The 13,132-nt window shown below is 25.3% G+C and overlaps 2 protein-coding genes across 2 annotated transcripts; one reads left to right on the forward strand and one right to left on the reverse strand.

The window, feature by feature from the left end:
- Positions 1-259: 259 nt before the first annotated feature.
- LOC105365126 (uncharacterized) lies at positions 260-2,849 on the reverse strand. Its single transcript, XM_011503221.1, has 3 exons — positions 2,648-2,849; positions 1,363-2,047; positions 260-525 (listed from the first exon to the last, which is right to left on the reverse strand). The coding sequence occupies exons 1-3, from the start codon at positions 2,768-2,770 to the stop codon at positions 260-262; spliced, it is 1,074 nt and encodes a 357-aa protein (XP_011501523.1). The 5' UTR covers positions 2,771-2,849.
- Positions 2,850-3,092: 243 nt separating this feature from the next.
- LOC105365021 (uncharacterized) lies at positions 3,093-6,171 on the forward strand. The gene is made up of 4 exons (XM_011503076.1): positions 3,093-3,311; positions 3,718-4,011; positions 4,558-5,040; positions 5,732-6,171. The coding sequence occupies exons 1-4, from the start codon at positions 3,147-3,149 to the stop codon at positions 6,038-6,040; spliced, it is 1,251 nt and encodes a 416-aa protein (XP_011501378.1). The 5' UTR covers positions 3,093-3,146; the 3' UTR covers positions 6,041-6,171.
- Positions 6,172-13,132: the final 6,961 nt, after the last annotated feature.

The raw sequence follows: 13,132 nt of genomic DNA on the forward strand, positions 1-13,132 counted from the left end.
TTTTTTCTTTATATACTATACTCTATCATTTGGACAATGTTTCTTGGATCTTGGGTAAGGCGGACAATTTGGTTTAGGAATCAGTAAATCCCTAAAAATAAACGCAAACTATACTGAAATTGATTAGTAATAATATGTTATTTTAATTAAATTAAATACAATGCAAAAAAGCGACGAAATTCATTATTTATGATTCTCGTTTACATTTGTTGCATTGTTTAAAGAAATTAAGATAAACATAATTTTATAAAACATCAAATTACATAAAAGCCATGTAAACGTGTTGGATATTTTTCTCGTGTTTTACTTTAACCCAAATATTAGATTGCATTTTTGGTTTCTTAAAAAATTCGTTTGGTGCACAACATGCTTTGTAGTCCTCCATGCGTTCCTCATCTTTGAGTTTCTTTTCCCATGATTTCTCCCAGACTTGCTGGCAGTGTTCTCTTTGTTTTCTTAATGTTTCAAACTTATCTATTTCTTCTTTCTCATCGTTATCATTTTTATCTTCAATGTTTTCATTTTTATCTTGAATTTTTTCATTTTTATCTTGAATGTTTTCATTTTTATCTTGAATGTTTTCCTTCTTTTTTTCTGATATTTTTTTAAAATTTTTTGCTTTTTGTTCACTGGGACGTTGAAATTTTTGTTTACACATCACCGAAAATATTTTGATTTAAGTAACTGAAATAGGTTAGAAAACATGTCATAACATGATAAAACAAAAAAATGTTATTATCAAATTTTCTAATCTTCATCATTTGATTAAAGAAAACAATAAAGTCATTTAAATATTTTACGCTATAATTATTTAATATTTAATTGAAATCATTGTGAGTATAATCTTTTTTAATACTTAATTTTAGTTAAATTAATAGGTCATTTAATTATTTCATGCTATAAAATGTTTATCATTATACAAAGTTTAATTTTATGAAAATGGTGGTTGGTATTTTTTTAATTATGGATAATTGTGAATATTATAATGAAATCGCTTTAATCTAAATCAAATTAATTAAATTCTGTTAATATTTTATTATTACGTACATATATCATGAATACTTTCTTACAACTTTGAATTATTTTTTGCATGAAAACTTATCGTCTTTAACTTTGCATCCGCATTTTCTGGTTTTTTCTTCTGAATCATCTTGACAAGACGTCGATTCATTAATTTCTATATGAGGCACAATATTGAAAAAGTAAATTTTAAAGTTTTATCATAGTTTCAATTAAGTGACGCAATTAAAATATTTAAAAAATCATTCGATGGATTGGCTTATACATTTGTAATTGCTTGAGTAGAAGCAAAATAAAAAAAAACATGAAATAAGAAAACTATATGTAAAATTAATATCTCACTAGAAGGTTCTTTGCTGGGTCCTGAGCAGCATGGCCTTGACTTGTTTGACTTCTTTTTCTTAGTTTCGCCAGAAGGGCAATTATGAGACTTAACATCGAGGGTCGGGCCATCTGTACAACAATTTCGAACTGCCGGAGTTTTTGGTCCACACTTAGGTTTTTCGCAGATACAGTGCTCTAATACGTCACTCTGCAAAAGTTCGGATGGGACTTTCCTGCATTGGAAAATTGGGCTGTTATTCGCCCCTGAGAAAAGATAAAGCTTTTTGTTGTGAGGATTTTGGAACTGCGTGACGACTTTGCGGCCCAGTTGTGTGAAGCGTAGGTAGAGGCCAACCTCGCCGACGCACTGCCCGGTTGCCGTCTTGATCCTAAAGTTGTTCTTCAGTGTTCTGCAGGGATTCTCTACCTTGGAGGAGGATTCTTCAAGGAGGCAATTCATTATGTCACGGAGTTCGATTTGGTTGGTGCCGATAGTCATGACGTCCGGCAGGACTCTTGGGGGTAGTTTCTTATAGACCGACATGACAACCGGGAATGATTTGATGGGTTTCTTCAGAATATTGCACGGTAAGGCAAATAAACAAGATTTTCCCTTCCGGAAAACCTGCCCGTCGTCCCCGAGGCAGCTGCAATAAGTATCTGTTGCATCCTGGCATATATCGATTGGCGGTAAATTTAGAATCTGTAATCCAGATTGGATATTTAGATGCGATTACAAGTTCCTTGTAGTTTATTAAGTTATTGATCGATTATCTAACTTAAAAAAATTAAATCACAAATATTATTTTTATTATATTATTTATATTATTTATGTGAAGTAGAATTAAGTTTTCAAATCAAGGAACGCATAAATAAAAAGTATTATTCATTGTATTATATGCATAAGTTTATGTTTGTGTGAGTTTTATATTATTGTCATGTGAAGTGATTGGTCAAATAAAAGAAAAATATTAAATCCGTAATACGTAGGAAATGTAACATTCATATTTAATGTATTACTACTTAATAACAATTTTTCAACAATCTTTACCATTAACAATCTTTCACCCTCTTTGTTTGTTTTCTAGATAAAAAAACAAAAACGTTTACTGTATAAAATTATGTGGTTGTATTACTTTTATTCATATAAAATATTTGCCGCATATATAGATAGTTAAAAGTTAAATTTTTTGTATAAAAAAATGAATTTTAATTTTAATAAATGTTACAGTTGACATATACCTCAGCAAATATATTCATATTTTTGAAAAACATTTTTAAATCAAATTGGAATATAATCAACCTTAAATTCGATACACGTTTTCACCAACATAATATCCTCCTCCATGGCTTTCACAGATGGTATATTAACCTTATCTACCAAAAATTCCAATAAAAAAAGTTCTTGTTTAATATTTCGAGACATTTTAAGAGGCGCCAATTATACAATTGGTTACAAATATATGAAAATATATATATGTGGACTTTATAATAACATTATTAAAATTTTGAAATCTAATTACAAATAAGGTTTGAAAATGTCAAGTTTCATTGATGCCGAATTCATTCGAACGTCATTTATTCACCGTTTTCATTTATTCTATAATTCAAAATCACGTGAATTATAAGGTTATAAGGCTAATAATGTCAAAATTCTAGTCTTTTTAATAATGCATTTGTATAAATAAAATAAGTTTAGTAAAAAAAAAATTATGCAACGCTTTTTACCCAAAAAATACTATAAAAAATAAGGAAAAAATATTGCTTGAATAAAAATTTGTGAAAAAAGCTGTAATTGAAAAATGGCTAAGTGTGATCCGGCTCGCTGCGAGGAAACCTGCAAGGAGCAATGTTTCTTTCTTTTAGAATTATACGTTTGTCAAATAAGAAGTCAGCGATTAGCTAAACTTAACGAAATGTTTTTTGTACCAACAACCGTCGCATTTAAATTTCTCGATTTCGACTGGGTTAGAAATATATTTATTATAGGCATAAAATTATCTTATATAGTTGTTATTTAACGAAATAACAGAGAAATACGATATACAATTCAATATAAAAATGTATTAAATCTTCAAAATTTACTTTTCAAATACGATTCTAATCGAGTACATATAACATAAACAACATATTAAAATATTATTTATATGAAACATCATTGAAAGTGGCTATTTATATTATTATCATAAAAACATATAAAAATGTCGATAAAAAATTATTTAATTGTCGTACTAATAATATCTACGTGAAAACGTGTTTATTATATTGAGAAATGTAACGTATGGTAATGCATTACATCTTACATGGAATGAATTAATAAACATATTATTTCAAATAAAGCAAGCACAATACGAAATGTTTTTATCTAAACAGGACGATAGTCTTCAACTAACGCCGGTGGATCCTATGTTTGAGCCTCAACCAGGAACTGCCGCCAATATCGAACCTTTTTACTCCGGCCGATCGGTTCTTTTTGCTCTTGATCAGGATTCTGTCGTGGATATGTGCAAAGAATTCAGAATTGTTTTGAACGTCTTCAAAAAAATGCCCCAAGACATAAAACCAGATGTCCTTGTAGGATATACAGAGATCGATATGAGTATTCATTTCGCAGCACTGCGCAAAGAAATAATCGACAGTTCGCGCTACGCCGGAGCTAATCTATCCGTTAGTAACATTCCTTACTATTAATTATAAAAACATTATTCGCAATAATAAATTTATGGGTGCAGTGATGTATCGAATAGTTAAGTTAAAATTTTAAAAGAAAGTATAGCAAATTGAACACAGTCCAAGTAGTTTGAAAAGATAAGTTAAACTTTTATTATATATTTTATAATTTGAGTGCACGAAACATATTACACGAAAAAACTTTTTCTGCTGTATAATATTTTGACGAACATTTGTACACTTTTTTTAATTTATAATTTTAAAATGATAGTAGAATATTATATGGCATAAATTTAAGTCACTCGCTTGTTATTTTTCAACTATAAACTTGAGTTTTCATATTTTTAACTATACCAATGAAATTTTCCTTATTTTATTCCTTATTTACAAGCTCTACATGTAAATAATGTTCGGCAAATTTTATTGTAATTCAAATTAATGGAGATGGTGTCACGATTGTTAGAAGCAATAAAAGGGAAATTTTAATACACAGATATTCGAATTTATATCATATTATTTTATTTTATTCTGGTGTTATTCTAGAATCCCTCAAAAACATTCCAGGGCGAGCTGCCCTTAGCATTCGGAAACACAATCTCGGGTAGTATATGCATTCTGAGCCGTATCTCTGGTTGCGGTCAGACGATAGTTACAGAGCTCCAGTCTCCGGATATCAACTCAACTTCAACATCAAGTTTCATTGTCAAGGCCAATGATCAAAACCAGTGCACCACACCGCTAAACTACAAATGCCGCGTTCTCGACCATACGAGTTGCGACCTTGACGTTCTGGAGGAGAGTGGTACCGCCGCAAAGGAGAAGAAAGATTGCATAGTGTGCAAGCCGCCAAAACTCCCGTGTTCACCATGTCGCATTGGCTCAGGAGCAAGAATATCCGCCAGTCCCGCTAGAGAGATTAATAAATGTGAAAAATCGACAGGCCAAGAAGAGACTAACAACAACTGTAAGCCCATTCAGACGAGTCGTGGTCCTAAGGAACCCTGCGGCAAGGCTGTTGTCCTCAAGGTCTTTGCTTGCATGTCCTATTCTAGATAATAATTGTATTGTGTAAATTATGCATAAATTATACGAGTACAAATCGACAGCAAAATAGATCAGCGAGCAAGAGGTCGCTCTCATTTTAACTTTTCTTTAACCAAGAAAACCTTGAAACGTTAAAGTATTTTATGCAATATTTTTTTACTTGTAATAGATTCGATTTGCATCGATGCACATTCAATATATTTACACATTAATACGGTTTGACAATTATTTTGCAGCGTTAATTTGTATTACTAGGACCATTCTACAATAAGGAAAGATCACTGTTTAGCAATAGATCACACTCGCAGCACAATAGTATATAAGAATCCATATAATGCCTTTGATAAATAATAATTGGTTTGAATTTTTTTTTTTTTTTTTTTTAGTATGAATCAATTGCATATAAAATATCAAAATAAAAGTTAGACTTTAATCTTTCTAGTTTGTTTCTTTTATAATTTATTTGATATATATGTTAATGAATAGTGTTCGTAATAATATCGATAGCAGATATCGAGAGAAAACATTTCTTGTCATACAAGATTTTTATAAAATGCTGTTAGACATGACCAAGCACGTAGTAAAAAAAGATTCCTTGATCTGGAAAATAAAAATTTAATAATTTTGCAACAAGAAAATCAGTCTTTTCTTGTGATTATAAAAGATGCACTAGGTTTCAGGACTAACGGACGCCAGCAATGATTCGAATGATAACGGACGACAGGCCTGCGTGACCGTGGCGACAGAAAAAGAGGCCGCAACCGCGGAGGATCTACGTGATCCCGACCATGACATCTTCATCTTGAGGATTGGTAAGAAGGGCATTGTTGGAGCTGGCGAAAAGTCTGACATACAGCTAGAAATGAGGACGCCCAAAGGCCCAGAACGACGACCTCCGCTGCGCTTGGAAACCCGTGAGATGCAGACCGAGGAGGATACAAACGAAAAGAAGGTCGCCACCAAGAGCAAGAAGAAAAAATAACAAAAAGCTCTTTCAATTATAGAAACTTGAGGCTATGTTCGTTTCTGTTGAGTATTTAAGTAACAACATCGAGCTTATTTATTATCTACGGCGTATCATTAAAATCGTTAAATAATGGCTTACGCCTGTCCCCGTCGAATATTGTTCGAATCGTTGAAAATGCTTTCCGTTTTCTGAGAAAACAATTCTGATTTTATATATATATATATATATATATATATATATATACTTATTACTAAATAAATATATTAAAAAATTCGTTTATTTAAAAACAATGTGTATATCTTTTTAATAAATATGGATAAATTAAGCTCTTCAAAAAATTACTTCGATTTCATCAGCCAAACAATCGATGTTATAAACATCCTTATTAATGAATAATTAATTATCTTTATTATTGTGAGTTTATAATAAGCGGTAAAAAAAATTAATATATATAAATTTTATTTCGCACAACCTGACCAGATGTATTTTTTGTATTTTTAAGCTATCTCTACCCAAGTATAATAATATATAATACATACAAACGCAAAAAGTTATAAGCAGGGCTAAACAAATATAACAATTCACTACTAAATTGCAATTTCTTAATATAAAATATATTAATAAATTGATATAAAATACATGCATTAATACAATTATTACTGAATTGTAAAATATAAGTCATAATGTATCAGAGAATTTAATAAATTAAATATAAATTTAGTAACTTAATCGGTTACAGAAAAAAATTCAATGAAATCTAAATAATGAAATATTTATATAGAAACAATTGAGCTAACTCATTATTTTAACGATACTTTCTAATTCTATTAATTTTAAATGATCCGATAACAATAATAGTATTTTTTTCAAAAAAATTTTGATTTTGATTAATACCTAATATTTATAGAATAGTTTAAAAATATAGCAATAAGTAATAAAATTGTTTAGTTTTTTAAAAACGAAATCATATTAGTACACATTAATTAATTAATATATTAATCAAAGATATTCAGATTACAGTTTTTCAAATCAAATTAAAATTACAAGTATACTTTTAAATATAAAATATTAAAATCTTTGATAAAATTTTGTTTGATATATCTTAAAATATTTAATAAACTCATATACGTATGAAATAGAAACTTATAAGATAGTTTTAACTTCATTAAAAAAATTCATTTAATATAATACGTATATAAATACATTATAGCGCATAAAAAATAATATTAATTATTATATTTACTTGTTATTTAATTTATTTATTAAGTGTCAATTAAATACTGTAATAATATATAATATAATAATGTATTATTAGAGTATAATTTTAATCAAATCACTTTCTGGTTCATTTCAAAGTGATAACAAAATTTATTTATTTTAGTAGCAGTTGAAATTATCACGATCAGTATTACAATTTATTTGAAGCTTCAACAAAACTTTAAATTTAAAATATTTTGAAACAAATAATTGTTAATTTATTTTAAAAATATATTTAAATAAGATGATTATTTTGTACAAAAATTTTAAATTTACGTTTTCAGAAATTATTTATTTCATTATCGTTTTGTATTTTATTATAACAATATGAAAATTCATTTTCAATAATCTGAGTGAACAAAAATATTTTAAAAGTATATTTAAAATATGACTTACGGTAAATAAAGATATATATATTATCCTAATAGAAGTTCAATTGAAGAAATTTGATCTAATTTTATAATTCTTTTGTAAGCATGAAATACATAATGAATAACAATTGATTGATCACTTGATAGAAAATATATACAAGACCATATAGAAATTCATAAGAAATTGCATGTATGTATTCATAAATTAATAAATATAAAGGATAATAAAATTATGTATAAATTTTTATGTGCAACTAATTAGATCAGTTTGAAAAAAATAAAATGTATATGTATATTTGTTAATCATCATATAAATGTGCTTACATAATTTTACTATTTAATATTATCGAATATTACTTATTACATTAGAAATATATCATATTGACAATACTGTTTTATATATTTTTATAATTATAGACAAGAATCTTAATAATTTTTTAATATTATTTATGATTTAAACATAATGTCGTATTCAAACTATATCCAATCTGTTTACTTAAAAGCATTAAAACTAAAAATTTAGAAGAAAGAGTAATTTACAAGATAGGAGTACTAGGAAAAGGCGTAATGGTAATAGTAGTAATAGCACATTCGATCTGTATATTAATAAAATAATGTAATATATATGTCAAGATTGTGCGTGAAGTTAGGAGGTCTTCAAAGTAAATGTCATTGCTGCTTTGTAAGCGATGGAATATCGTTCCCACGAATTTAAAAGAAATCTCTCGAGAACTAAATTTTTTTAGCTATTGCAGACGAGCCACCAGTTTAAATTATTAATTGCTAGCCACTTGAAACAATTATCACAACACATGGTTATTAGAACAAATGAAAATTATAGGGATCTAAATTTATTAATGGTCATGAAGCTGTGGGTAATTATTGATATAACGAGATTGACATAGCGCGCAATCCAATAAAATTACTCGCAAATAGAATCACTGAAAATAAGATATTATTTTATTTTTTATTGGAATACTTCGATCATAATGAAAAATGTCAAATAATAATCAAAATTATTAATATAAAATACACTTTCTATCTGCATATATTGTAATAAACTAAAATACGTAAATGTATTTACAGGTAAAACAATATTATTTGTAATATCAAATAATTATTGTTTATTCTCAATTATATCTAAAACTTATGTAAGAAACTAAAATTTCAATGTTTATTATATAATCATTTTATTAGAAATTGTTAATACTCTTTTATTAATTGTTTAGCATATTAATTATTATTAAAGGATCGGATATTATTTAAACAACAAACTTGTTAATAATACTAAAAGTTGGAAACACTAAGACTACAAATCATATTAATATTGATAATATTTAGACAACAAAATTATTCGTATCTAACATACATAAATATAAAGCCTATATAAAAGAAATAATAGTCCAAATATTAGTAGTTCATTATAAATATGTAAGGGCATTATTATTAATTATTAAGTAAAAGGTTAAACTTATCTTTCAACTTTTAGTACTAATTTTAAATTTTCTGTTTTTTATATTAATACGGTTAACTTATTTTATCTATTAATAATGTATTATTTGCGAAAAAAAGTAAAGGAAAATTAATATTTTAAATATGATCATATAAGACTTGTATTGCTTCCTTTTACTTTTAAAGTAAATTTAATATTTATGATCTATTACAATTATGACAAAGTATGTTTGATTATATTCTTTATTCGAGTCTTTACTATTACATTGTCTATAAAATTTTAGAGAAACATAGAAACATAATGTGTGAGTTAGTTATGAAAGACGAGCTCGTGCGATACTCTGTCGTAAATATATCAGTAAGAAGAACCTTCAGCATTTAATATGAAGTGATGTATTAAAAGCAATTGTATATTTAATACATTTTAAGGAATTTCTTTTAATATGAAGTAATGTATTTACAAAATAATTATGTATTAATTGATTTCTTGTTAATTAAAAGAAAAATTAATTTTGCTCGTTGAAAGAACGATTTGAGTAAAACTTTATATACCCGAAATACTAATATTGAATAATTTATTTCAAACTCTGAAGGCATTAATAATATTATGTTTTATATTAAAATTGATTTTAATTACTATTCTATCACATTTATAATGCAAACGTATTTTTTCTACTTTTATAGATATTTTGTTACAATCATTTTATTATAATATAGCATTATGCATTAATATATTCAATATACTTAATTATTATGAATAAAAAGATTTTATGAATAAAAATATTTTATATTTGCAATTAAATTTCATTAATTCACAATTATAATATTTTAGATAAATAAATGTATATAAATATAATTAATGTAATATGAGTAAGATGAGCCAAATGATTATAAAATATTTCTCTATGACTAAAAAGTATACCAATCAATCATTTTATGACCCGTATAAAATTCTTAAAAAGTCAATAAAATATTTAAAGAACATTCATAATGAATAATAATTCTTGAATCGAATATGTAACGTAATTATATTTCTACTATGGAGATAAAAACTTCTACTTTATTATTTATATACTATTGTATAAATATTAAAACAAAAATTATTATATAAATATAATGTGATTACAAAATAGACTGTAGCTTAGACATAAAATGTAGTTATTATTTATCTATAGATAGTCCATTTTTTTTTTAGTTATTATAATTATAGCCAAACTGGATATTACTTAATTTAATTTGTTGTTTTGTATATATTCTGTTTTATATTTAATTTGTAAAAAGTCTTTTAAATTCGATGAACCTTATTATATTGGTTCATATTGTAAGCATTTTTAAATGTTACATGTAAAATACAGGACACAGTAGAACATTTATTTTGAGTTTCATTGTATATTGAAATTTATATACCAATTAATTAATGCCAATTTAGGTTGATTTAATTTTTTATATGATTTAAATCTTAAACCGATTGCGTCGTGCATTTTAGTATTCACTTAGAAATATAAGATAAATTCTTTGTAATATAAAAGCTATACACTTACTAAAATAAGAGATATTCACTTAGTAAAATAACACAAGTACTTATTATTAAATGATAAAAAAAGAAAATAACAAGTTTAATGTTAAAGAGATCGACAAGATGTATATATGCTTTATAACCCTCGTGTCATTTCAATTATCTCATCCGAAATTTGAAAGCGTCCAAAATTTTAGATATATTTGATATTTAGACTGATTATTGATTAAAAATTGTCTTGACTTTATAACTTCTAACGTGTGACCAAAATATGAAAAATAGTTTTAATAAAAATATTATTAAAGGGTTGTGTAAAAACATAAATAGAAGTAGCATAAAATATTTTTAAGCGTATACTTAAAATTATTAATCCTCAATTAATATATATATCCTTATTAAGGAAAACACAGATTAGAAACACAAAATTTGAATTCATATTACTCGATTTGTATTTAATTAGAATTTAGCATGGACAAAATCTTCTTTTTTTTACATAAAAATATTAAATTTCATCTTGTTTACTATAATTGTTTAACATGAATTTAATCATATCACTTATTGCTATATTAAATTAAATAATTGAAAAGTTTAAACGTATATTCAAAGTATATACAAAAATATATTCTTAAAAATGGCACTGCAAATATGTCTTTATGAATTAAATCTAAAATTGATTGAATAAATTTGTTAAGGGAAAAATCGGTGAAAATATCTAATTAATTTATGTAAATTATTTTAACATTTTTGTGGAAATAATAATTTGAAAAATTAAAAATAATTATTGTTCAGGAAAAATATTTTTAATCTTTTCCTTAAAAGTAGAAAACACTTTGTATTTTGTATGAATTATTTACGCAAAAATGATTTATCTTTTCCAAATATTTTAGTAATTATTCATTGTCTCAAATTAAAATTATCGCAAGCATCTACCAACGTATCGTTTATATTATATTTGAGAAAATTAGAAGTTTAACAATGTGTCTAATTTTGAAAATTTTAAAATTCTAAACTCTGTTAAATCTTAACTGTTCTAAAAACAATACTGCATTGATAAATTATCAAGCGGAAAAATCTTCACTTGCGTGAACTTTGATCGAGACATTATTGCAATGTAAATTCTTTATAAAGATAGAAAAAATTATACGCGAGATAAAATGTTAAGTAGTAAGTAGATTTGTTCAATCGTTGAAATGAAGAAATAAAATATTACAAATTCAATAGATATTTTCTACATTATTAAAAGTTTTTATTGTTTTTGAATAATAAATTTAATGAACAAAAAAACAAGAAATTTCATTTTCTTGATTACTTTTAATTTTTTAAATGAAATTTAAAAAAAGAAATAGATGAACAATAAATAATTTATAAATGATTACAATTAATTATAAATCTATAAATATTTATTTATCATAAATTAAAAAAAAAAGAAATAAAAAAACCACAAGAAATATGGTTATTTCTTGTATTGTTATATTATTAAATTTAATCGTACGTACAAAATTCTTTTATTTGTAAAATTACAAAATTAAATAATTTAATAATTATATCGGTTCCTTTCCATGCTCCTTTCCAAATTCCACAATCATTGCAGTAAATCTTTTTATATTTTATACTAATTTAGTAAATTTTATGAACTTTCAAATAATACTAAAATAAATAATTATTTTCAACATTTTTTAGCGTTAAAAGATTTTTAAAAATGCAATTAATAATAATTTGAAAATATTGTTAATAATATATATGTTTTCGAATGATGTATAATTAACGAAAATAACTAGCTTGATCTTATTTTAAGAAACTCTCCGTCATTCTCTGTTCTTATGTAATGTAACAGTATTATAACATAAAAATTTCATATTTACAAATTTAGTATTTTTTTTATTGACTATTTTAAGATTTATTTAAAAATCGGCATGCGAACATTTTTCTAAATTTACATTTACATTTTATATAAGCGCTAAGTAATGTAGAGACTTTTACATACCTTCCAATGGACAATGATAAATCAGCTAAATTTGATAATCATATCGATACGTTATATTCTAAATCTTTCCAGTCGTCATTCTACGGAATTCGATGCCACTGATCAAAGCAAGTGTTATAACATGTGACAATTAGTGCTAATTTAGAATGTAATTATAGAAAACTCAAAGACGATTTTAAGAGTGTTTTCAATACAGGTTGCCTCTTTATTCATGATATGTTCCTGAAAATAATATTGCTTTTTCTCTAATCTTCGTAATTTTCATTGTTATAAAATTTAATGAATAATATATTTAATGAATAATTTAATAATAAATAATTTAATAATAATTTAATAATAATAATTTATAATAATTAGTTATAATAATAAAAATAATAATTTAATAATAAATAATACATTTCATGAATCGGCAAGATAATATTGAATAGATAATTAAAGATAAAGTTAAAATATCTATTAAATGTTTCAATTGGCTTATTCTATTCATCGTGAACGTTGTTTAATAACATTGACTTTCACATACGCGT

This window comes from Ceratosolen solmsi, unplaced genomic scaffold (genome assembly GCF_000503995.2).
Source record: "Ceratosolen solmsi marchali unplaced genomic scaffold, CerSol_1.0 scaffold45, whole genome shotgun sequence".
In the NCBI taxonomy this organism is placed as follows: Eukaryota; Metazoa; Arthropoda; class Insecta; order Hymenoptera; family Agaonidae; genus Ceratosolen; species Ceratosolen solmsi.